Genomic DNA, 22,065 nt, shown 5'->3' on the forward strand with positions numbered 1-22,065 from the left:
GGATCTATAGCTGACTCCCTCCAGAAAGACTCTCCCCTTTGCAGGATCTTTCTGTCTGCACATGGATAAGAGAATCCTCCATTACTGCAGCAAAACTCCCTCTAAGCAGTGCTCCTTTTTGACAGTGGTGGCTGCTGGTAAGTTACCAACATACCATATACAAGCAGCCACTTATATTGGGGAAATGGATAGACCTACACTCTTTATCACTTTAAAGGAGTAATTCCTTTTTCCTAGTGAACCTGGTGTTTAAGGTTGCATGGGTAAGGTGACGGGAGATGTGATTTCTAAAATATTTTTCTTGTCTCAGTAAAGCAGAATGGTCACAGTTCTTTGTAGGCAAGCCATGACAACTGATATGAAATCAGTATAAGTTTGCAATGTAGATATGTCCTAAAACCTCTCTCCAGTAATTTATCCAGAAGAAATATGTGGAAAACACAGTTGTGCAAGGGCCTGAAAATCTTGCAGCAGAGAACAATCCCACTAACTAACCTACAGATTTTGAACTATGCAGTTTAGTTAATTTATTTTTCAAATGCATTGCTTAGAGTTTGCTTGTGAAAGGATGGTTTTCATATGTACATTTGCAATATAGGTCATGGGGCAAACATTAATTCCAGTTGGATAGCACTGATATGCTGTAAATACTCTGATGTTTATACTTCCTTTGTCAACGGGTTTCCCAAATGCTACAGTAAGGAAAACAACAACAAACCCCTCACAGTTAAATATACAAAGACTAGTAATAAAAATATCAAGGCGTTAAAAAATGCCAGTTTTCATTCACTTATCAAAACATAATGAAGACATGAAAAAACCTTTTTTGTTTCAAAGTGCACTGAGAAGCTGAGTTGCTTTTCACTGGTATAACATAAAATAAGGCATTATGAGCATGTAAGCATTGCTCCATCCCTGCTTTCTGACTCATGTAATGATGTAACATTACTTCTCCTAATGCCTTGTGTTCCATGTGCTTTTAATTACACTGAAATGAGTTCAACAGGTATTTGGAATTGCAGGAAATAGAGATATTTCTTCTACCTGCCACCTGGATGGTACAGGTAAAAAAGACCTGCCTTAGGAACTGGTAAATCTAAACCATTCTTTCAAATGTTTTTTTTAAAGCAAGTAGCTTTGCCTGAGTGAAACTCTAGATCTTAAAAGAAGAAAGAAAGAAAGAAAGATGGTTCCTCCATCCCGAGAATTAATGACCAGGTTACAGTGGTCAGGACATTCAGTAAAGGTCCAAGATGTAGCAATAACACATGCACACACATACGAGAGGTCAATGTATCTAAACAGTCAAAGGCTAGGGAAAATGTTACAGACCAAAACTGTCCCCATCCAAACTTTTCACATGATTTCCTTTCTACTACTGTTTGCAAGATTGTCAAGTCATAGAATTTTGAAAGACAAACTTTAAAGAAAAAAAAAAAAAAACAAGCAGGAAGGTTAATGTATGTCCATCTAACAACTGTAGGTTAACCTGAAATGATTACCATCAAGTTCATTCACAGAAGAGTAAATATTTTGTTTCTATTCAAATATCACTAACTATTCCATTCATAAAACCACAAGAAAAACATACGGCAGCTCAGACCTACAGCGTGAAAAACACATTTCATCTCCTTATCTTGCCCCCAGCTGACAATCAAAGGAGTGTGACTGAGTTAGAATGGATTTTAATTTAGAGTCCCTTTGTTTGGTGGTCATAAAGGCAATTGAAACCAACTCCCTGTAACTTTTCAAGTGGGCATTTTCTTCTTCTTTGAAGGATAGCTACGATTCTGGAAACTAAATTGCCCTTCAAATGCAAAGAAGCGTCTATACACTCTGTTGCGATTTGGAGTAACTGTAATCCATCATGTTAAATACCAATTCTAAGATGATTCATTTTACTGTCTGCAGAGTACTTGAAGATCTGTGATCTGTTACAGAAATGTGCTGCAAGTTGGACTATATCCATGTCCCAGTGCAGCTTTTTGTCTTATGCCACTATACCATAAACTCAAAGCAGGCTGAACCACAAGGGGGGAAAGGGAATGTGGAGAGTAAGGGTGAAGGGAGGGAGAGAGAGAGAGAGAGAGAGAGAGAGAGAGAGAGAGAGAGAATTTGCTAACTCAGATGAACTGATGTCAATTTTAGGACAGAACCAGAGGGACTAGCCTGAATCCATTTTATTTTACACTGTAGATCAGGGTAAGGCAACTCCTGCTGTTTTGGACTACACCCCCTTACGTTCTGGACTTCATGACCAATGGTCAGAGATAACAGAATTTGTAATTTAAAACATCTGGAAAAGAACAAGGTTCCTACCACTACTATAGATGTACATAAATGGATTCCACTTGAGAGAGAATGAGAAAGTAGTTGGTTTTCAAAATTTAACTCAAGATTTCATTTTGTCTCAGAAGTCCACATGAAAAGAGAAACCCTTTTAGAGAAATGGTATTAAAATTCAAAGCATTATACTCAGTTTTTGCTCTGGAAGCACCAAGCAAAGATACAAGTAGGGAAGGTTTAACCATGCAAGCTTTCATACTCCTGATTTTCTCCATATTATTGGTTTAATTTCAAATGAATACATGCATAGATGCATGTAATATGCCTCCACTAAAGCAGAACTAGATTCATGTGGCACAATTCTTTATGGGTTTTGAACCCTCATCTAAAAAACAAAGTACTTAAGTTTTAGAACAGGCACCCCTGAAAAGAGAGAGGCTGTAATGAACACTTAACAGACCTTGTGGCACCATAGTGCGCTGTAATAATGCACACCAAAAAAAGCCCTAGGCATGCCCACCTAAACCAGTGGGATCAAAAGCATGGATAAGCAATATTGTGCTATTTTTCCCATAGTGGCTGAAGCACAGAAGTCCCTTCCACAAACTTCCAAAGCCAAATGACACCCAAGATTTTCCTTAGTGACCAGACACTTGAACAAGGCATTAATTAGTTACCAGAAACAGGTTACATAGTTTTGCCTTTTCCTCACTGATTTCACAGTGGTCTAAGACTTGATGTTTCAGGCTGAATCAAGTTGTGCTGCCTCAGTATTACTTGATGGAAGTGCGATGTGAGGCTTGATTAGCTGGGGCACATCCCTGGAAAAAGTAACATAAGCGAATCTTCAGCAGAAGTCCAATGCTAATTAAATAGACATTTTAATGTCTCCTTAAGAGGGTCCCCTCATCTGAAACAAAAATGCTATATTCACAGTAGGCTTTCATGTTCAGACAGTACATGACTTGTCAGTAGGCTGTTGAGATGCTGAGGCAACTGCAGTGCTTGTGGTGTTTGTTTTGGGGAAAACTGCAGGCTTGGGCCTGGTTGCTGGAGGTTTGACCTGGGCAGCCATTTTGACAGACTTTGCTGGCCTGAAGGCACAGGGAATGTCACTTGCTGTGCTAGCACTCCGCTGGAAAGCTGGTTCAGAGTCCTTGAGGATCTGAGTATGCAAAGGGCTGGAAGGTTCTGAGGTGGGTGCTACGACAGGGGAGGTTTTCAGAGGCTCCAGGGTGTCAAGGACAACGTCTGGTGTGTGTTTTACATTACTTTGCCGTTCCAGCTCCCACAGCTCATTCAGAGCAGAGTTCATAGTAGCTTCAATATCCTGCAAAAAGAGACAAGTCAGAAATGATTACAGGAGCTAGAAACTGACGTGACAGATTCTCTGTGATGAATGGATAGTATTAAGCAAAGGCAGACTCTGGCAGGCACAAAGGCGAAAGCTGCTCTGGTCATGGCAGGCATAGAAGAACCCTCAACCAACATTTCTGTTCTTGGCAAGCTTTGTCCTACTATCATTTTTGTCTATTATGCATCAAGCAAGACAGGATCAGTATATGGCTAACTGGGCTGAGGCTGAATAAAAAAAAACAAAAAACAAAATTCTGATTTTGAGACTTCAGCTGAGTCACATATGCAGCCTCTCTTTCTCAATCTCTCTGACCAACCTCATAGGGTTTGCTGTAAGGAATAAAATGGAAGAAAAGGGAGAAATACATATGCCACTTTGAACTCACTGGAGGAAAGGCTTTATATTAACATAACAAATAAAAAAGCTACATGGGTGTGCTTGAGCCATATTCTCCACACTTTATGAACATCACCAACTGCATTCCCTCTCATAATCCTTGAAACTGAAATTCAACAAATCTGTAGTTTTAGTCTAACTAGAGATGTTTGTTTTTAAAGGGGAAATTGTGAAAGTGCTTATACTGGTAGACGTTTTAGCTGTGGGTGTGGCACAAATTACATTTTAAATATAGGTTTTTTACAGTACATTGGTCAGGAGTGAGTGCCAATCAGTAACACTTTTTACAAATCTCTCTCCCCAGTTGGATAGCCAGGAGAAAATGCCAGCATTTTAAAAATAATGATCTGTTTTTATCCATCTCTTTGGTGTACAAGGATGATCCTTGAGGATGCTACAAATCATAAAAAGAATGCAAAAAATATAATCCATATTAACTATGTGGCTAATGAATGGCGGTTTACAGACCATCCCTTTGGGGCAGCCTGTACCCGCCCCTTTCCCTGACGTATCAGGGCCTCACCTGCCACGGCGGCAGCCCTGGGCCCCCAATCTGCCGCTTTTCCAGGCCGCTTCTCCGCGGTCTGGAAAGGGGTGTCATTGGGGCTTCAAGCCCCAAGGACACCCCGACACAGTGGGGAAAGGGAGAAAGGGGTTGCTCGGCCCCTTTCTCCTTTGTGTTGCTGACGCAGCCGTGTAAAGGCTGCACCAGTGACATAAAACCCAGAAGGAGCTCCAAAATGGAGCTCCTTCCAGCGCCGCGAAAAGGGCACCACAGGCACCCTTCCGCAGTGCCAGGATGTCACATCTGTGCCGCTCCGTTTGGAGGCGGCGCAGCCATAACATCCTAATGGCGGGGCCCATGTAGAACGGGCGCTACCATTTTGTACATACCCTGTATGTACTAGGGTTGAGGGCGCCTGAAAGAGACGCCCCCAGCCAACCCTTGTACGTATGGAGTACGTACTAGGGTGCCCATCTGTAAAGGGCCAATGATACTCAACACTAAAGCAGAAGCGTGTTACATATTGGTGTCTCCTCACTGAAGCTACTTTGTACTTAATGGCATTTAAAAATGTAGTCTCTTTGAATAAATATATAATATATGTAAAACGCAACTTGGTAAAATGAATGTTGGGTACTTACCGTGAGACGTTCGTTTCCAGCATGAGAGGGTCCTGGCATCCTGAATTCTGGGTTATGTACCTCCCATTTGCTCCTGTTGGCAGGGACAAAAGAAGACCGGCCCCTATATAGGGAAGAGCTCACCCTCCAGGGCCTCAGTCAATAACAAGCCAAGCGAATAGCAACAAACTGAACTAACCTTTAATTGGTAAAATCAGATAACACAAGAGAATAACCTAAAGTCATCTCAAGAGACTAAAATCTATAGGAAAACAAACAATGAGACAACCAACAAACCAGCGAACAGAAAAAACGAGGGAGGTCCCTCATCAGGTCGAGCTGAGCCGCAGGGTGGCACCCAGGGAGGGGCAGGATGCCAGGACCCTCTCATGCTGGAAACGAACGTCTCACGGTAAGTACCCAACGTTCATTTTCCCAGCAGAGAGGGTGCCTGGCCTCCTGAATTCTGGGATTTACCAAAGCCCTCTCATGACGGGAGGGAGGTGCCTAAGAGGATCCTGCGGTCTCAGCTACTACCTGCTGGAGGACTCTTCTACTGAAGGCCGCCTCGGCGGACTGAAACACATCTAACTTGTAGTGTCTGATAAATGACGAGGGAGACTTCCATGTTGCGGCCCGGCAAATCTCAGCCAAGGAGGCATTGGTGAACAGAGCCGCCGAGGTAGCCGCACTTCTTGTGGAATGGGCCAACAGTCCCTCAGGAGGGGTGAGGCCTAATGTCTTATAGGCCTCAGTGATGCACGCCTTGATCCATCTGCTTAGAGTGGAGACCGACACCTTGCGACCCCGGGACCCCTGGCGGAATGACACAAACAAGGATTCTGAAGACCTAAAAGGCGCCGTCCTCTTGATGTAAACCTTAAGCGCCCTGCGGACATCCAGGGTGTGCCAGATCTTCTCCAATTCTCTCTGAGGATTGGGGCAAAAGGAGGGCAACAGAATGTCCTGTGAGGTGTGAAAGGTCGAGTTAACCTTCGGCAAGAACGTAGGGTCAGTCCGGAGGCACACAGAGTCTGGTCTAAACATGCACAGGTCCCTGCGGACCGACAGCGCTCCGAGCTCAGACACCCGCCTCACCGAGGTGATGGCGATGAGGAAGACCACCTTAAGGGTGAGGTGTTTCAGGGATGACTCACGAATAGGCTCAAAGGGTCCCACCGTCAGAGCCTTGAGGACCGTGTGAAGGTCCCAGGTGGGGAAGCGGTGTCTGGTGGGCGGAGCTTTGTTGGAGACGCCCTTTAGTAGCCTCTTAACATGAGGGTGAGCCGACATAGCCGCCGCCTTATCGTGAGGCAACACCGAAGTGATGGCTGCCACCTGTCTCCTGACCGTGTTGGGCCTGAGGCCCTTTTCGATGCTGTCGTGGAGAAATTGAAGCAAGTCTGAAACTGAGAAATTGAGGAAGCTGATCCGCTTGAGTTTGCACCACCTTTTGAAGGACCTAAAGGTGGCCTCGTAGATGCGGTTAGTGGATGGGCGCCTGGATGATAGGATGGAGTCTATGACCTCGGCGGAATAGCCGCACCGCCAGAGCATGTCGCGTTCAGCCTCCAGGCGTGAAGGTTCAACCAACGTGGGTCAGGGTGAAGAATCTGGCCCTGGCTCAGGAGATCTCGGCGGTGAGGCAGAGCCATGGAGGCCGATGACATGGCCAGGATCTCGGAGAACCACGGCCGTCTGGGCCAAGCCGGCGCCACCAGGATGACATCCAAGTTGTCCCTCCGGATCTTGGCCACCAGCCTGGGCAGCAGAGGAAGTGGTGGAAAGGCACAGACCAGCGTTGAGGGCCTCTGGAGATTGAGGGCGTCGACTGATTCGGCCCCCTCTGTCAGGAAACGGGACACAAACCTGGGTAGCTTTGTGTCCACGGGGGAGGCGAACATGTCTATCTCCGGTTGGCCTAACCGAAGGGCTATCTGACGAAACACCTCCGGGTGGAGAGACCACTCGCCCTGGTCGACGTCTGTTCTGCTTAACCAGTCCGCGATTGTGTTGAGCTCTCCTCGAAGGTGTTCTGCCTCGATGGACATGAGGTTGGACTCGGCCCACTGAAACAGAAGACCGGGAAGAGGCCCTCTCCCACCCTGGGCAACTCAGACTCACGGGGGGCCTTGCTTTCGACCGAGGGAGGAATGGCGAGGGTCTTTAGAGTCTTTTTTAGGAGCCTGGAAAAATCTTCTGTCTTAAAGAGACGGGCCGAAACAGTTGGAGGATCCGGGTCCCTGGCATCCTCCTCTCCCGATAGCTCTCCCTCTTCAAGGTCACCCCTGATCTCTGGGTCAGCATCCTCCTCTAGGTCTGAGGAGGCCAGGTCGGCCCGCTGGCAGTGGTGCCGCGGCTGACCGCGCCTCTCGGGGGGGCGCAGGGGTCTGGAATCAGCCTCGGAGTCGGAGAGGGAAACCTCGTCCTCTTCCCTAGGCCGCTTACCCAGCTCCAGATCAGCCTGATATAGCAGGGTAGGGAAGGGGTCAGCGCAACCGCGGCTAGTCCCAGGGCGAGCGGCAGCAGGAGCGGGGGCCCTCTCGGGACTCCCAAGATGGCGGCGCCCCTGGTCTACCCCAAGATGGCGTCGCCCACAGTCCTCCCCAAGATGGCGGTGCCCTAGGCCCTCACCAAGATGGCGGCTGCCGTCCACGTGACCGGGCTGGAGGCTGGCTTCGGGGCACCCAAGATGGCGGCCCCCATGGCTCGCCCCAAGATGGCGCCCGCCCTCCGCGGGCATGCTTTCGCCCTCACAGCGGGCCAGGGGAGTCGCGAGGGCAGGCTCCGAAACAGCGGAGCCAGCTGGAGCCACGGCTCGGGGGGCGCTGGAGCAGGACGCTGGCTGCGGCTGGAGCGCCCAGGCCGCTCCAAGTGCCGACGCCAGGGCCTGGAGGCCCCCAAGGCCTGTGGGGGAAAGGCTGCTGGGGAAGGAGGGGGGGGAACCCACTCCCGGATCTCCACGTGCGCGGGTGCTCTCCGCAGCAGCGGAGGCTCCGCCTTGGCCCCTGGCCGGCAGGGGCTTGACGGAGGGGGGGTTGCAGAGGCCCCGCTAGCCCCTAATGGGCGCGGGGACAGAAAAGCCCACAAGCAGGTTCCCTACGGGGAACTCCCCCACCCCGAGAAGGCTTGCCGCCTCGCGGGCGAACATGGCCCGCACAAGGTCCCTTAACTCACTGAGGGGGCTTACCTGGCCTCGGTTGGATGGGGTGGAGGCATCCTCGACACCTTGGGGACCTGAGCGGCCCGGGTGGAGGGGGGGGTTAAGTTCCGCGCCTCGGAGGGTTGGTCCCTCCACCGGCTGGACCCCTGGCTCAACCGCTGACTCCGGTTCTCCCTGGGGAACCGGCAACCCCTGGGCAGGAAGACCCTGAGTTGGGGGGGTCCCTTCACCCGTGCCGCTAGGGTCATCCGCCATAGCCCACCACCAAGAGGGGGATAGGCAGGGGGAGAGGGAGCAGAAAAAGGTAATCCCAACTGTACCGCTTCGGCGGGAATGACGAACTTCGCTGGAAGGAGAATTCGTGACCTGCTAGGAGCGTAGGCAGGACAAGACTGAGGCCCTGGAGGGTGAGCTCCTCCCTATATAGGGGCCGGTCTTCTTTTGTTCCTGCCTACAGGAGCAAATGGGAGGTACATAACCCAGAATTCAGGAGGCCAGGCACCCTCTCTGCTGGGAAAAGAGTCTCCTTATCTGAAATGAAAATGTAGGTTTTCAACTTCCAGGTGACATTTTCCTTTTACTTTACATGAACAATACAGGAAATAATGCAGGAGATAAATAGCAACAAGCATCAAGCCAGTTATGTTTCTTTGTTTTCTAAAAACATGGGCTACATCATGACCTACAAGTTTACTTAAAATTTCAGCTACAGATGCAGCCTTGAGTGGGGTGACAGAATTCTTAGAGAGCCAAAATGATTTAGCTTTTCCATGACTCACAGCTTGGCTACAGAATGTTAGTTTCCTCACAGGCATTTTAAGGCACACAGGGAGGTAAATCAGTCAAGAAGGAGGAAGAACCAAAGAGTGTAATCCACTGCCTCTGACTGCAGTCTGAAAAGATATTTAAACAAAATACAGATCCCAGAGAGATACCAGTGTCAAAAAGATGAGCATCATACAGCTTTTGAAAGGACACCTGAGAGGATATGAAAGGAAAGCTCTAATTTAATACAGCACATTTTTCTTTTATTGATTTGTATTCCCCTATGGAAACAATGAATTACATTCTGAAAAAAAGAAGAGAGTGGATAAAATGAGAGTCTAATAGCAAGACAAAAGAGACTACTATATGCCATTCAAAGCATTACAAAAAGATGCCAAGGCAGTGTGATTCATATGTAACATTCTCATGTGTACATGAAATTAAATCACAAAGGGGAAAAAATCTCTACAAGAAATAAATGCAGATAGTATTATATCTGAAGGAAGCTGGGTCTTGTCCAAGCCAAATATCAGCCCTATTGCTTACAATAGGCGACTACTACTTTGGAGACATCTGTTCTGTAGTGTCAGAGAACTTGTTAAAAAGACTTACGGAAACATCAGAATCAATCCTTGACATACTTTTGAAATAAGTAAGATATCAGCATATGAAAAAAATCAGGCTTGCAGCCTATACTTTTATGAGCTGTTGTAAAAGTAATGCTGAAATCACTGTCAAAACACAAAGAGTTGGACAAAGGTAGACATTTTGACAGACATTCATATGTATGTTTGTTTAGGCTGTGGTCCCCCTACCCCTTGGAAACGGTGCAGCATGGAAGAAAAGATGTTTTCGCCTGCTTCTTTCCAACAACAGACTTCTGGAAGCTTGTTCCTCCCATTATTTTGGAGTACTTGGTGGGACATATGTACTGATGTTTTACATAGTTCTCCCATTCCTGTTGAGAATTATCTGTATGTGTACTATTTTTAAATACTGAAATCTGCCCCAAGACTAGCGAGTACAGTAGTATTAATAATGAAATGAAACATTTGTACGGAAGATTAAAGGCCACAGCTCAGCTCAGGTATTAAATATAAACATCATAACTAACAAACAAAAAAGCCCTTCCTATCAACAGGCCTCCAGCTTCAGTTTTGTGATTTTTTTCAGCATTTGTTTCCTTGGAATGCCTCACTTTGTAATATGAGATACATGTGTGCCTGAGATCCATCAAGTGCTGACAGATCCATCGAGTACTAGAAATCAGAAGATCTGGTGTAACATCCATGTATAGAACATCTACAAATGGAGAGGAAACCAATGGCAAAACCCTTCCCAGAGACTGAACTAATGTCCTGACAGACTTTACTGTTGGCACAGGAAGCTAGAAGGATATTTCTGAGTCCCTTACTGTTTTAAAAAATGATTTCTAGTATGTTCTGCAATTTCTCAGTTCTACAGGCAGGCTAAGATACAAGTATAGATAGTTATCAGTTCCTGTTGCTAAAGCATATTACATCAACAAAATATTGAGCTGGAGCTTGATTCTGTAAAGAGGTCATCAAGCAACATTAAATATAAGGCCTCCCTGCTGAAGTCAGCAAGAATCTTTCAACACATTTAATATAGGCATGTGTCCCACTCTTGACCAATATACTCAGAATGTTATACCATTAGCCTTTTGTGTAAAAAACACTAGTGTCAAAAAGTGAAGAGACACAAGGGAATCACATGGTAAGCACTTTAAAAGCTTATTTCCCTTCTGAATTGGGCAGAAATATCCAGACATGAAAAATAATTTCTTCACTGTGTGGGCTTGCTCTCCAAGTCTCAAAGCCCACATCTAGCCACAGCTGTGTACACACACACACACACAGATGAAGCCATCCCATATTGTTGCCAATAGAAACAAGGAAAGCTGCTTTGTTTGAAGACAGCTCCTTATCAAAAATTGAAACCAAGAAGCACAAGAAAATGGGCAAGTAGACAGGGAAGGCTAACTGTATTCTTTCAGGACACTTCAGCCCTTTAACTACAGTCAAACAAATTTACACAACTGGCCAAAGGTTAAAACACCCGGCTTTTCAAACATCCTGGACTTTGAGATTCTCACAATACTAACAGTTCTAGAACTGTAATGTTTTCTGTAACTTTGGAAAGCATAAAATCTTAATATTAAATGTGGCTCTGTTTCTGTAAAGGCTTGAACAAGATTTTCCCCAAAGGATTTGGCAAAAGCAAAACAGCATGGTCAAGTTTTTTGACTGATGGCAATAGACAGAAAAGCCACACAGTGAAGAAATAATTTTAATTGATATAACCTTACAACATAAAGTAAGACTGGTTAGAGTAAATACAATGGTCCTATGACCCTCATTCCCTAACTCAACTCTCACCAAGCTTCTGCACGATCAGGTGAAGAATCAGAAAAGTAGGAAAAGGCTATAACATTTTATTATCAAGGTGGATCATCTTGGTTGATGAGTTGCTATTAAACACTGTAATAAAATCCAGATGAAAAGGTACAGTTGTCCCTCCATATTAATGGATTCCTTATCCATGGATTCAAGCATCCACAACTTAAAAATATAAATTCCAAAAAGCACAAAAATTCCAAAAAGCAAAGCTTGATTTCCAATGTAAAGTCAAAGGCTTTCATGGCCGGCATCCATAGTTTTTTGTAGGTTTTTCAGGCTATGTGGCTATGTTCTAGCAGAGTTTCTTTCTGACGTTTCACCAGCATCTGTAGCTGGCATCTTCAGAGAATGCTTTGCCTGGAAAAATTGGGTGTATATAGACTGAGCAAAACGCATCTGTGAACCCCACTTCTTGGAAGATGAACTGAAGCACTTGGACCGGGCTCTACAGGCCAATGGTTATTCCAGCTCAGACATCAGAAGGGCTGCCAGGCCCAGGAATACCCAGAGAAGTGAAGACAAGCAGCCACCCAAAGGGAAGGTATTTTTACCATACATCAAAGGAGTCACAGACAGAATAGGCAAAGTGGTGAGGAAGCACAACCTTCAAATGGTTTACAAACCGACAAAAAAAAAATCAGCAAATGCTTCACTCAGCCAAGGACCAGAGAGACCCTCTCACAGCCGCAGGAGTTTACCGCATACCATGCAGCTGTGAAAAAGTCTACATAGGGACAACCAAACGCAGTGTGCAAACAAGAATAAAGGAACACGAGAAACACTGCAGACTGGGTCAGCCAGAAAAATCAGCAGTAGCAGAACATGCCACAAACCATCCTGGGCATAAAATACTGTTTGAAAACACTGAGGTTCTGGACCATGCCAACCACTACCATGTCAGGATGCACAGGGAAGCCATTGAGATCCACAAGCATCTGGATAATTTCAACCGGAAAGAAGAAACCCTTAAAGTGAACAAAATTTGGCTACCAGTCCTGAAGAATAGCAAAATAAGGACTCAGTAAATGCAAATGGGAAACCATTCCCAGCAGATAACTGATCACCAATTAGCAGACATCAATCCTTGTTTGCATTAGCCTCCCAGCCTGAGGCCAGCCATCAACACAGAACAATACACATGCAAATCACTCCTGCATTCCCAGGCTCACACAGTATATATACACCCAATTTTTCCAGCCACAGATGCTGGCGAAACGTCAGAAAGAAACTCTGCTAGAACATGGCCACATAACCTGAAAAACCCACAAAAAACTAAAGCTTGATTTTATCATTTTATATAAGAGACTCCATTTCACTCTGCCTTTGTATTCAATGGGACTTGAACATCCACTCATTTTGGTATCCACAGGAGGTCCTGGAACCAAACCCCACAGGATACCAAGAGCCCAATATATAACCCATAGAAATCCCAAAGTTCTCAATAGTCCGTGGTCCCTTTCAGCTTTCACATTTGTAAATAACCAGAATCTCAAGACTCTCAAAGATTGGAGTGATAGAAGGAAATAAAGCAAGCAATGTCCTGCCTACCTGGTGAGATTTCAGTTGCTAGAACTGAAATCTGGCCAGCTCTATCAATTTTACACTGCCTATGAAAACTGCTTATATTATCATAAAATTAACAGGGAATATATTCTCATATTAGCATATTGTCATGGCCAGAACTAAAAGAAATACTTTAAAGCTTTTATGGCTTTAACATCTCTGAACTGTTCATTCTGCACAGTCATGCAAAGATAAGACACAATTGACTTTTTTTTCAAAGTTTAAGGAAGTTACTCATGGCCAAAATTTGGTCACGTACCCATGCATCTGTCAGCATCTGGCTAGGATGCTTCCAAACAAAAGGTACAAGCCCTTTCCAACCTCTTCGAATCTAAAGGCCCCATTGAATAAACACAAGAATTGTTTCATGTTTTTTTTTGGATTGACTAGACATGCAGCAATCACAAACTGAGCTGATGTTTTAAAATGAAAAAAATAACAAATTCAAAAAATTAAATTTAATTTTAAATATTCAGATTGGAATTTGAAATTCAAAATCAAAGGTTACCTCAGAATTCAAAACTTGACTTGTTTTGATCACTTCTAAGGGGACGTTTCCTGATCTGAAGCAAATACTGAAGCAAAATACAAAATATTGACATCAAATAACATTTGTTGCCAAAATCACAATATTCAGAGAATATGTGGAAAATACTTTTGTGTATTAGATGAATGTCAGTAAATACTTAACAACAAAATTTGCAGAGGAGACTTCTTAAGTAACTGGGTGTCATGGGGTGGAGGAAATCATTTGGTACTATATGAAGACTGACCCTAGGCTTAACTCGGCCTGGCCAAGAATACTTTTACCTGTGCAATGACTTCAGGGTCCATAGGTCGATGGTTATTAAAGCTCTTTGACCTTCCTGCAGTCACATTTTTCCGGATATGAGGGCTATCTATCCTGTTCTTCAGGGAGGCATGCCGGCTGAGAGAATTGAGGCTCCCATGGCCACTGATGGAGCATGCATCTGGTACCTCTTTTGGGAGACTTTGGCTCATAATGGGTTGTGAGGAGGGACGAGAACTGGCCACAGCTCCTGGTGGAGATGCTTCTCCAAGCGAGCTGGGTAGTCCATGGCTGTCACTTTGACGGAAAGCTCTTCGTATACTGCCAGACTCAGGTCTTTTTCTTTGCCTGTCACCATAAAAAGCAGTACAATAAGGTTAAAAAAAAGTAATAGAGAAACAGCATTTCAGCACAGTCAATTCAAGAAAGAAAAAGAAAATATACTGAAATCACCAAATTCTGAAATATATTTCCTTTTTTTAAAAATCTGCCTGTTAGTATTCTATGAGTAGAATGTGAGTGCAGACATGGGGAGATGCAAGATTCAAATCCTCATTTGGCCAAGAAGCTCATTATCTGACTTTGGCTCAATCACCATCTCTTAATCTAATCCACCTAAACAAGATTGCTTTGACAATGGAAGAGGGATAAAGTAGTATTATGTAACTTCAAGTTGTTCTTTGAAGGAAGGGCAAAATATAAATAAACATTGGTCTAAATAGCATTTTTCAATAGTCATGACAGCTACATGCAAATGCAAATATACCAATGGTATATTTCTGCTGGAACTAAATATGAACTGGGATGCCCTCAAGATCTGAACTAAATTAATCATTGACCCAATACATCAAGAAATTCAGAGATTCCTGTGCACTATATAATGCTATATGTCTATAATATGTTTTCTGTTACAACAAACATATGTGATCAACTAGGAAAGGATGACACTGCAAATACCTGCCTCAGAAAGCACACACATCATAGCAAATTCAGATTAGGGCTATTGTGGTGGGAAACAACATACAACATATTTAGTCCTTCTGAAGATGGAGATATGATCTCTCTAGTTCAAGAACATAACACTACACAGAGAATACTGTGTCAAGTTATTTGTTCTGGGGGCTCATCCTTAAGACCTTTATGTAATTTACAGAAAATATCTTACTGGGAACAACAGAAGTGTCTTGATGTAGATCATGTTACATACATTTCGTCTTTTGGGACTGATGATAGACAACATGGCCAGGGATTGAGGGGCGGGGCAGGGATGTGGAATCAGTGGCGGAAAATGCTGGATTCTCAGGTATTCAGAATACATATTTTAATAGACAATTGAACTAAATGCAAAATTAAGTGGGTTCATCAAGGAGTACTGACTTGATATGGAAATCACAAAGACTCTTTACGTAATACAGGCACTTACTTATTGATATTGGCAAGGTAAATATCTGCAACATGGCTACCACTTGGGCAGTTGGAGCCAGCTCTGGCTGTCACTTTTTCCTCTGGTGGCTCAGAACTGACTTCTACTTCAGATTTTGGGCTTGATCTTTCTGATATGCCATCCTCACTAGGAAAGAAAAGAAGTCACAGCTCTAAGCCTTATACAGCATTCTCAAAGTATTCTGAATCAAAAACAAAACTTATTTAAAGTGGCTTACTTATTTAGAGTTTTATTTAAACTTATTTAAAAAAATTGTTGATTAGGATTAAATTATTTTCTATACTACAAACTGTTATCTGTCAGTGCCTCCGTTTCTACAGGTGTTTTACATTCAATCTTGCTAATATTTAGTTGGATTTGCAACATGCCATCTTGTTTGTCAGAATCCTTTATCAGGGTAGGGAGTTATAGACATCACAATTAGTGCTTCAGACACTGCTGTTTGAATTGTAAAAATGAGCTTGACCTTAATTGCTTGTTCATTCTAATGCTTGTTTTATACTAGCATTATCTTGTTTATTATACAGCTAAGGAAGCTTATCTTCTGGCACAAAAAAAAAAAAAAAAGAAAAAGAAAAAGAAAAAGAAAAAGAAAACTACTTGGGGACATTTTGTTGGGCTGCTGCCGTCAGCCATCATTTTCTGCAATTGTGAACTGCTGTTAGATAATAATTTGTTTTCAACAACTGGAATGTATTCTCCTCTGTATATTAATTCTGTTTAATTTCTGTATATAATACAGATTTCCCCCCCCCAAACTACCATAACTTGTTGATACATATTGAACCAAATATGTAAATTTATTGCATATATGGACAAGTTGCATACCTGTAACAGTATTTCTTCGAGTGGTCATCTGCGAATACATACAAATGGGTTGTACTGCCCCTGCGCAGTGCTCTTCGGAAACCTCTAGAATCACTGGGCAAAGTACACTTTGCAAGAAATAGAAACTTTTTGGCGGTAGCTCCGCCCATCCCTTATAAAGCCCCTGGCTTCCCGCTCTTTCCCCAGTTCCGCAATTGACGCCGCGTAAGCAACATGAAAATGAGCCACTGAAGAGCAGGACACTGAGGGGAGGACGGGCGGGATTTGTATGTATTCGCAGATGACCACTTGAAGAAATACTTACAGGTATGCAACCTATCCTTCTTCTTCGTGGTCTCTGCAAATCATACAAATGGGTTGAGACTGACAAGCTTAGGTTAATGGCGGAGGGAGTGTCATGAAACCCAAGCAAGGTTCAAATAGTGTGTTGTTTTTCACAATAAATTTTTGAACCCAAGAGCTGAGTCAGTCATATTTGGTACCTCAAATAGCACTTAACCTGTGCAATGAAGGCAGATATGAACACATCAGGTCAAGCAAGACCTATGCAAAAAACATCAGCAATGAGCACCATAGAAATGTCGTAGCAAGCCAATTTTGGCCCAAACATACTTCTGTGAAACAAATGAAATGAACATATTTCAGAGGAACACATGAAGAGCAGTACAATCAGTGTGACCTGAAACGAACACTGCCCTTCCCAAGACTGCATCCCGTTAGGCTCTGGTGCCAGCCTATGGCTCTTGAAGAGAGTCAAGGGCTAGGACTAAACAGCAGCTCTCCAACATCCTCCAAGGGGACCCCACTCAAGCGCGCGGAGGATGCCGTTAGCGCCTTAGTGACATGGGACCGAACCCTGGCCAGAAGAGGTCTGCCCAACAGTTCATAGCAGAGATGGATGGTACTGGCCACCCACTTAGACACCTGTGCACAGTCACAGGCAGTCCCCTTTCCGGTTCTGAGTAGCATTGGAAAGGTCTCTCGGAACGAGTCAAAACCGCAGTTTCGTCCAAGTGAAGGCTAAAGCCCTCCAAACGTCCAATTTGTGCAAACTGTGTCCGACCTCAGAGGTCAGTTAAGAGGCCAGGATAGGTAGGACAGTATCTCGGCACATGTACAGGCCAGACACTACCTTCGGCAGAAGTCATGCTGGTATAGAGGAACACCCTATCCTATAGAACCTAAGGCAGGGATGGTCCCTCCGCAAGGCACAGAGTTGCCCGCACGGCAGGCAAAAGTGATGACCACAAAGAAGCAGTCTTCCAAGTAAAAAATCTCAAGCCTGTTGCGGCCACGGGTCCGAAGGGCTTGGATTGCAAGGCAGACTAGACAGTGTCTAGGCTCCAAGCCTGGGAAGACCGGGAGGAACGGTGTCCCAACCTTTCAGGAAACTCCTAGGAGGGTTCCTGAAAGAAGGTTTACTATCAGACTGAGACAAGAATAAGTGGCAAAAAGGTAGCCCGTAAGGGATGAGGCACATGTCCGCATCCAAAGCGCCATCCAGAACTCCCGCAACAATGGAGTTGTCACCGGGACCAGAGAGAGTCCTCTCTCCAAGAGGAACAATGAAAGAATATTCCTGTTGGAAGCGCAGGACTTCTCTCTCTCCGAGAGGCAAGATAGGAATTCTTCTGTTTGGAAGAGTAGGGCTTTTTGGTTACTGGACAGCCAACACTGTCCGTACCAAGGAGGGTAGCTAGGGAGGAGCCTCAAGCTACCAACGGCAAGCTCTCCAGGTCTGGGTGTCAAACCTGGCCACTCCAGATCATGAGGGGGTCGGGACGAGACCCAAGGCGGAGCAGGTCTCTTCTGGAGAGGTGGAGCAAGAGTGGTAACCACAGCTGTCTCAGCCACCACAGGAATGATCAGGATGGCATTTAGGTGGTCCAGCGTCCTCTCGGACACCACCCTGGTGATAAGCAGGAATGGAGGAAAGCATGGAGCAGCCCTCTTAACCCGGCGAAGCCGAACGCGCCTCTGAGGGAGTTCTCGCTGCGCGCCCGGGAGCAGAACTGGGGACAGTGGCTGTTGCGAGTGGTCGCTAGGTCAATTCAGGGAGCTCCCCACTGAATGCAGAGATTGCTGACCATCTCGGCATGGGGCCTCCGCTTGCAGGAGACAGCAGGAGACCCGGTGAGCTGGTCGGCCAACTCGCTCTCCTTCCCTGGCAGGTGGATCGCTCGGGGAAGGTTGTGCCGCCAAATGTAGTTGTCCTCGATCCTGAGAGTCTAGTAAGGTTTGGGATCTGGTGCCACCCTATTTGTTCAGATAGTACACAGTGGTACTGGCTGCCAACAGCTAGGCTGCCTCATTGAGAGGCTGGATTTGAACGCTCACAAGGCCTCATTGATAATAAGCCTCTTGGGAGCATTGATGCAGGGAGATCGTTCGCCTGGGGACCACTTGCTAGTTGGGGCTGAGGCGGCGAAAAAGGGGCACGGCGATGTAGACATTGCTGTAGTTGAGTCCCCCTGAAGGGATCAGGTGACTGGCCTTGGAATGGTGAGCCACATGGAAGGCTGGTCCTCCATGGTGATGCACACTGACAGAAACCATGGCTGGGGCGGTAGGAGCCGAAGCCGCGCCCACGGAATGACGAACACTGTGGAAACCATATGTCCCAGGGACACTTGGACAACTGTCGCCCCCACCCGTCTGTGTGCCAGGCAGGACCTGACGCAGGCACGAAAGGACAGGAAATGGACTGGAGGGGGATAGGCGTCGCAATCTTCGGGCGCAAGGGAGGTGCCTATGAGACCAATTTTGAAAAAAAAACCTTGGATCCGTGGAAAGACCGAACGAAGGGACATTGTACAGGTACATGTCGGAACTGATGGCAAGGGCGAGGGGTCTCTGGTGACTCTCTGATCCCCACATGAAAGAACAAGCGACCTTAAAGTTGATGGTCGCGGACCCAAGTCCCTGATGCGGCAAGGGGTCGGTGGACGCAGGGGTTACCAAGAAGGCATAGAGGGAATTCCACCTTTGAATTTGATCCCGCAAGCATCTGGGGAAGAACATACAAGGGCCCCATCAGCCTCAATAGGTGAGAAGCGCTGTGAGATAAACGAACGCGTACTTTGTCGAGAATGTGCCTGAGGGGGCGGTGGAAACAACTGCTTCCGTTGGTGAAAACTCTTGGAATTCAAGAGGAACCCCATCAGACTATGTCTAGACCCCACGAGTCGGGGGTGACGGAGGCCCAGGTCTTATAGGAAGGCCTAAGTCTACCCAGGAGGGTGGAGGGAGGCAGGATGAAGCACACAGGAAGCCTGCAGGATATCTTCTAGCCCTGGTCGGTATCCTGTCGGTGATCCTCCCGGTACCGAGCAGGGGACTGGCGACGGCCAGGGGAAGAGGAAGATTGTAAAAACCAGTGCTGCCTCTGGGTGTCTTGTCACTGGTAAGGGCAGTCTTATTGGAAAGACCTCTGCCTTTGGGCCTGACAGTGCCGTAGGCGCTTCTTGGAGGGGGTTTGGAAAGATGGAGACATACCGGGATTCCTTCACGCCGCCTCATTCGGTCAATGTAGCGCCATATCCTCAATGGCCGCCTAAGTGTTCGGATTCGGGTCTGATGCGCAGAAACAGGCATGCCTCCGAAGGGCCACTGAAGCTGGGCATTGTGGCTGAAGTGATGGGGCATTCCTCGGTGGAACGGGCCTCATCCCTGATCTTAGGTCTTAGAGGACCCAGCCAGGGAAGCAGGGGTGCCCCATGGGTGCATTGTATCGTTATCCAGAGACAGTAGGAAGGGAATAGAGGGAGTGTCCTCCTCCCACCGGTTTCCTTGGCCACGTCCTCCATATCGGACAGCTGTGAGTCCAAGGCATTGGCCACCGAGATGACGCACTTGGAGAGGTGGAGCTTCCGGGAAGACTGAGGAGCAGAAGCCTCATCCGAAGCATAGATGTCATGGGAGGCATACGAGTCATCTGTCTCGGAATCGGAGTCGGTAACAGCAGTCGCCTGAACCGGAGGATGGCGAGGTTAACGCATCAGCCCAAGGTGGGACTTGGATCACGACCCTGAGATAAAGAGTCTGATACCCTACAGAATGAGCTAACCAGTTCCCATCTGCAGTCAGGACAGGAGGAAATGGCTTGGGAATCCAAACAGGCACCCTGCCTGCTGGGTTGCGGCCTGGTGACCCCCAGGGGCGCCCCGGTTTGGAGGCGGTGGCGGGTATTGGAGGCACCCCCGGCTTCATGACATCTGATTAAAGGCAACATCCTTGATGACAGCAACAAGTACGTGTCCTTCTTGCTGTCACAGAACAGGTCCGATCCAAGGGGAACCCAGGGCGGATGGAGCCAACTCGACTGTGGCATCTGCCAAAGGAGGGCTCAGCTCTTGGAAAGCAGAAGAGACTCAGAAGCGTCCTGACAATCCTCCTTATGGGAGCTGACAGAGGACTTGGAATGGTCTCTATTTGGCTGTGTTCAAATGCCTCGGTCGAAACCAAGGCTTCGACTTCTGACTCAACATGGGGAGAGCCTTCCAGGCTTGGAGGGTCAGTGTAACCTCTTCCGGGCCCTGTTTTCGGGAGCTTGCCTCCTGTACTAAGACCCTCTTCGAGCTCGAGTCCTTGCGCTTAGCCTTGTCCTCTTGGGGGATGACAGCGTCGAGCTCGGACCCTCAGTCCCACTTAGTTTTTAGGGGACACCCACAGGGTTAGTCGGTGGCATTGGGGTCGGCCGCAGGGCCACAGGTCATGGTAGTCCTTGGCCCGGAGGTGGTACTCGGCCCGGTGGTGGGGCTCTGGACCATCAGACCAACTGCCACTGGTGCCGCATCCGGAGCAGCTCGAGTCCGTATGGTTAGCCTTGTCACTCTTGGAGGACATGGGCTTCGAGCTCAGATCCTCGGTCCTGGTAGATGCCGGTAGCACTGGGCTCAGTTGTGGAGCCACGGGCCACGGTGGCACTCGGCGCAGTGGCGGCACTTAGCCCGGTCGAGGTGCCGTGGGCCACAAAACCAGCCTCTGCTGGCGCCCAGACTGGGATAGCTCGTGCTTAGTCCTGTCCCTCCTGGAGGACGTCGGCTCCAAGCTCCGACCCTCGGTCCCGGTAGTTCTCGGGGGACACTTACAGGGTTTGTCGGTGGCGCTTGGCTCATCATAGCCACGGGCCACATCGTCAATGGCACTGGGCTCATCATAGCCATGGGCCACATCGTCGGTGGCACTGGGCTCATCGTAGCCACGGGCCACGTTGTCGGTGGCACTGGGCTCATCGTAGCCACGGGCCACATTGTCGGTGACACTGGGCGCATCATAGCCACGGGTCACATTGTCGGTGGCATTAGGTTCATTGTAACCACGAGCCACATTGCCGGTGGCACTGGGTTCAGCAGAACCACGGGCCACATTGTCGTCTGCGTTGGATCGGTCGCGCTGGATCGGTCGCGGAGCCTGGCACAGTCGCGCTCTGTCACAAATCCCGCTGTTGGAGCAGAGTCAGGGACCCGACCGAGGGGCCCTGGGCCACAATTCTGTCGCTGTTGACACAGAGTCAGGGGCCCAGTTATGGGGCTCTGCCGTCACAGGGTCCCAGTGCCACAAATCCAGTCGCTGTTAGAAAAAACCTGCTACTGCTGACGCAGGGTCAGAGGCCGCTGGGGCCAAAGTGGAACGGGTTTAAAGACACCCCCCGGTAGATGGCTGCCGTACGGCGGGACTCACGGTTTTCCAAGCCTGTAGGGTCATCGATGGACGGGCATCTTTTCCCCACAGACATCCTCTCAAAGGGCGTTGAAAAACCAAAACAACGGCAAACAGCCAAATGGTCAACAATAGACGATGGGGGGGGGGGGGGGGAATCAGTCCAGTTTCAAAAAACCAGTGATATAATGCAAAATGAGCATGAAGCGAAGTTTCCAAAGCAGCTAATGCAGCGGAAAAAGGGAACTGGGGAAAGAGCGGGAAGCC

General features: G+C 47.0%; 1 protein-coding gene across 4 annotated transcripts in view; it reads right to left on the minus strand.

The window, feature by feature from the left end:
* Positions 1-718: 718 nt before the first annotated feature.
* Positions 719-22,065, minus strand: part of LOC149315959 (SLIT-ROBO Rho GTPase-activating protein 2) — a 256,991-nt gene continuing 235,644 nt past the window's right edge. For 3 of the 4 annotated variants that reach the window (XM_089514493.1, XM_089514494.1, XM_089514492.1), the window contains 3 exons: positions 15,289-15,435; positions 13,886-14,213; positions 719-3,616 (listed from right to left, as the gene is read on the minus strand). In XM_089514493.1, the coding sequence (XP_089370619.1) occupies positions 3,236-3,616; positions 13,886-14,213; positions 15,289-15,435 (856 nt within the window). In that variant the 3' untranslated portion in view covers positions 719-3,235. Of the gene's footprint in view, positions 3,617-13,583; positions 13,651-13,885; positions 14,214-15,288; positions 15,436-22,065 lie in introns of all 4 variants that reach the window. The other variant, XM_089514495.1, reaches the window with a different exon arrangement.

The sequence above is a fragment of the Sceloporus occidentalis genome, unplaced genomic scaffold (assembly GCF_023333645.1).
Source record: "Sceloporus occidentalis isolate IW3139 unplaced genomic scaffold, rSceOcc1.0.p SCAF_3, whole genome shotgun sequence".
NCBI classification, from domain to species: Eukaryota; Metazoa; Chordata; class Lepidosauria; order Squamata; family Phrynosomatidae; genus Sceloporus; species Sceloporus occidentalis.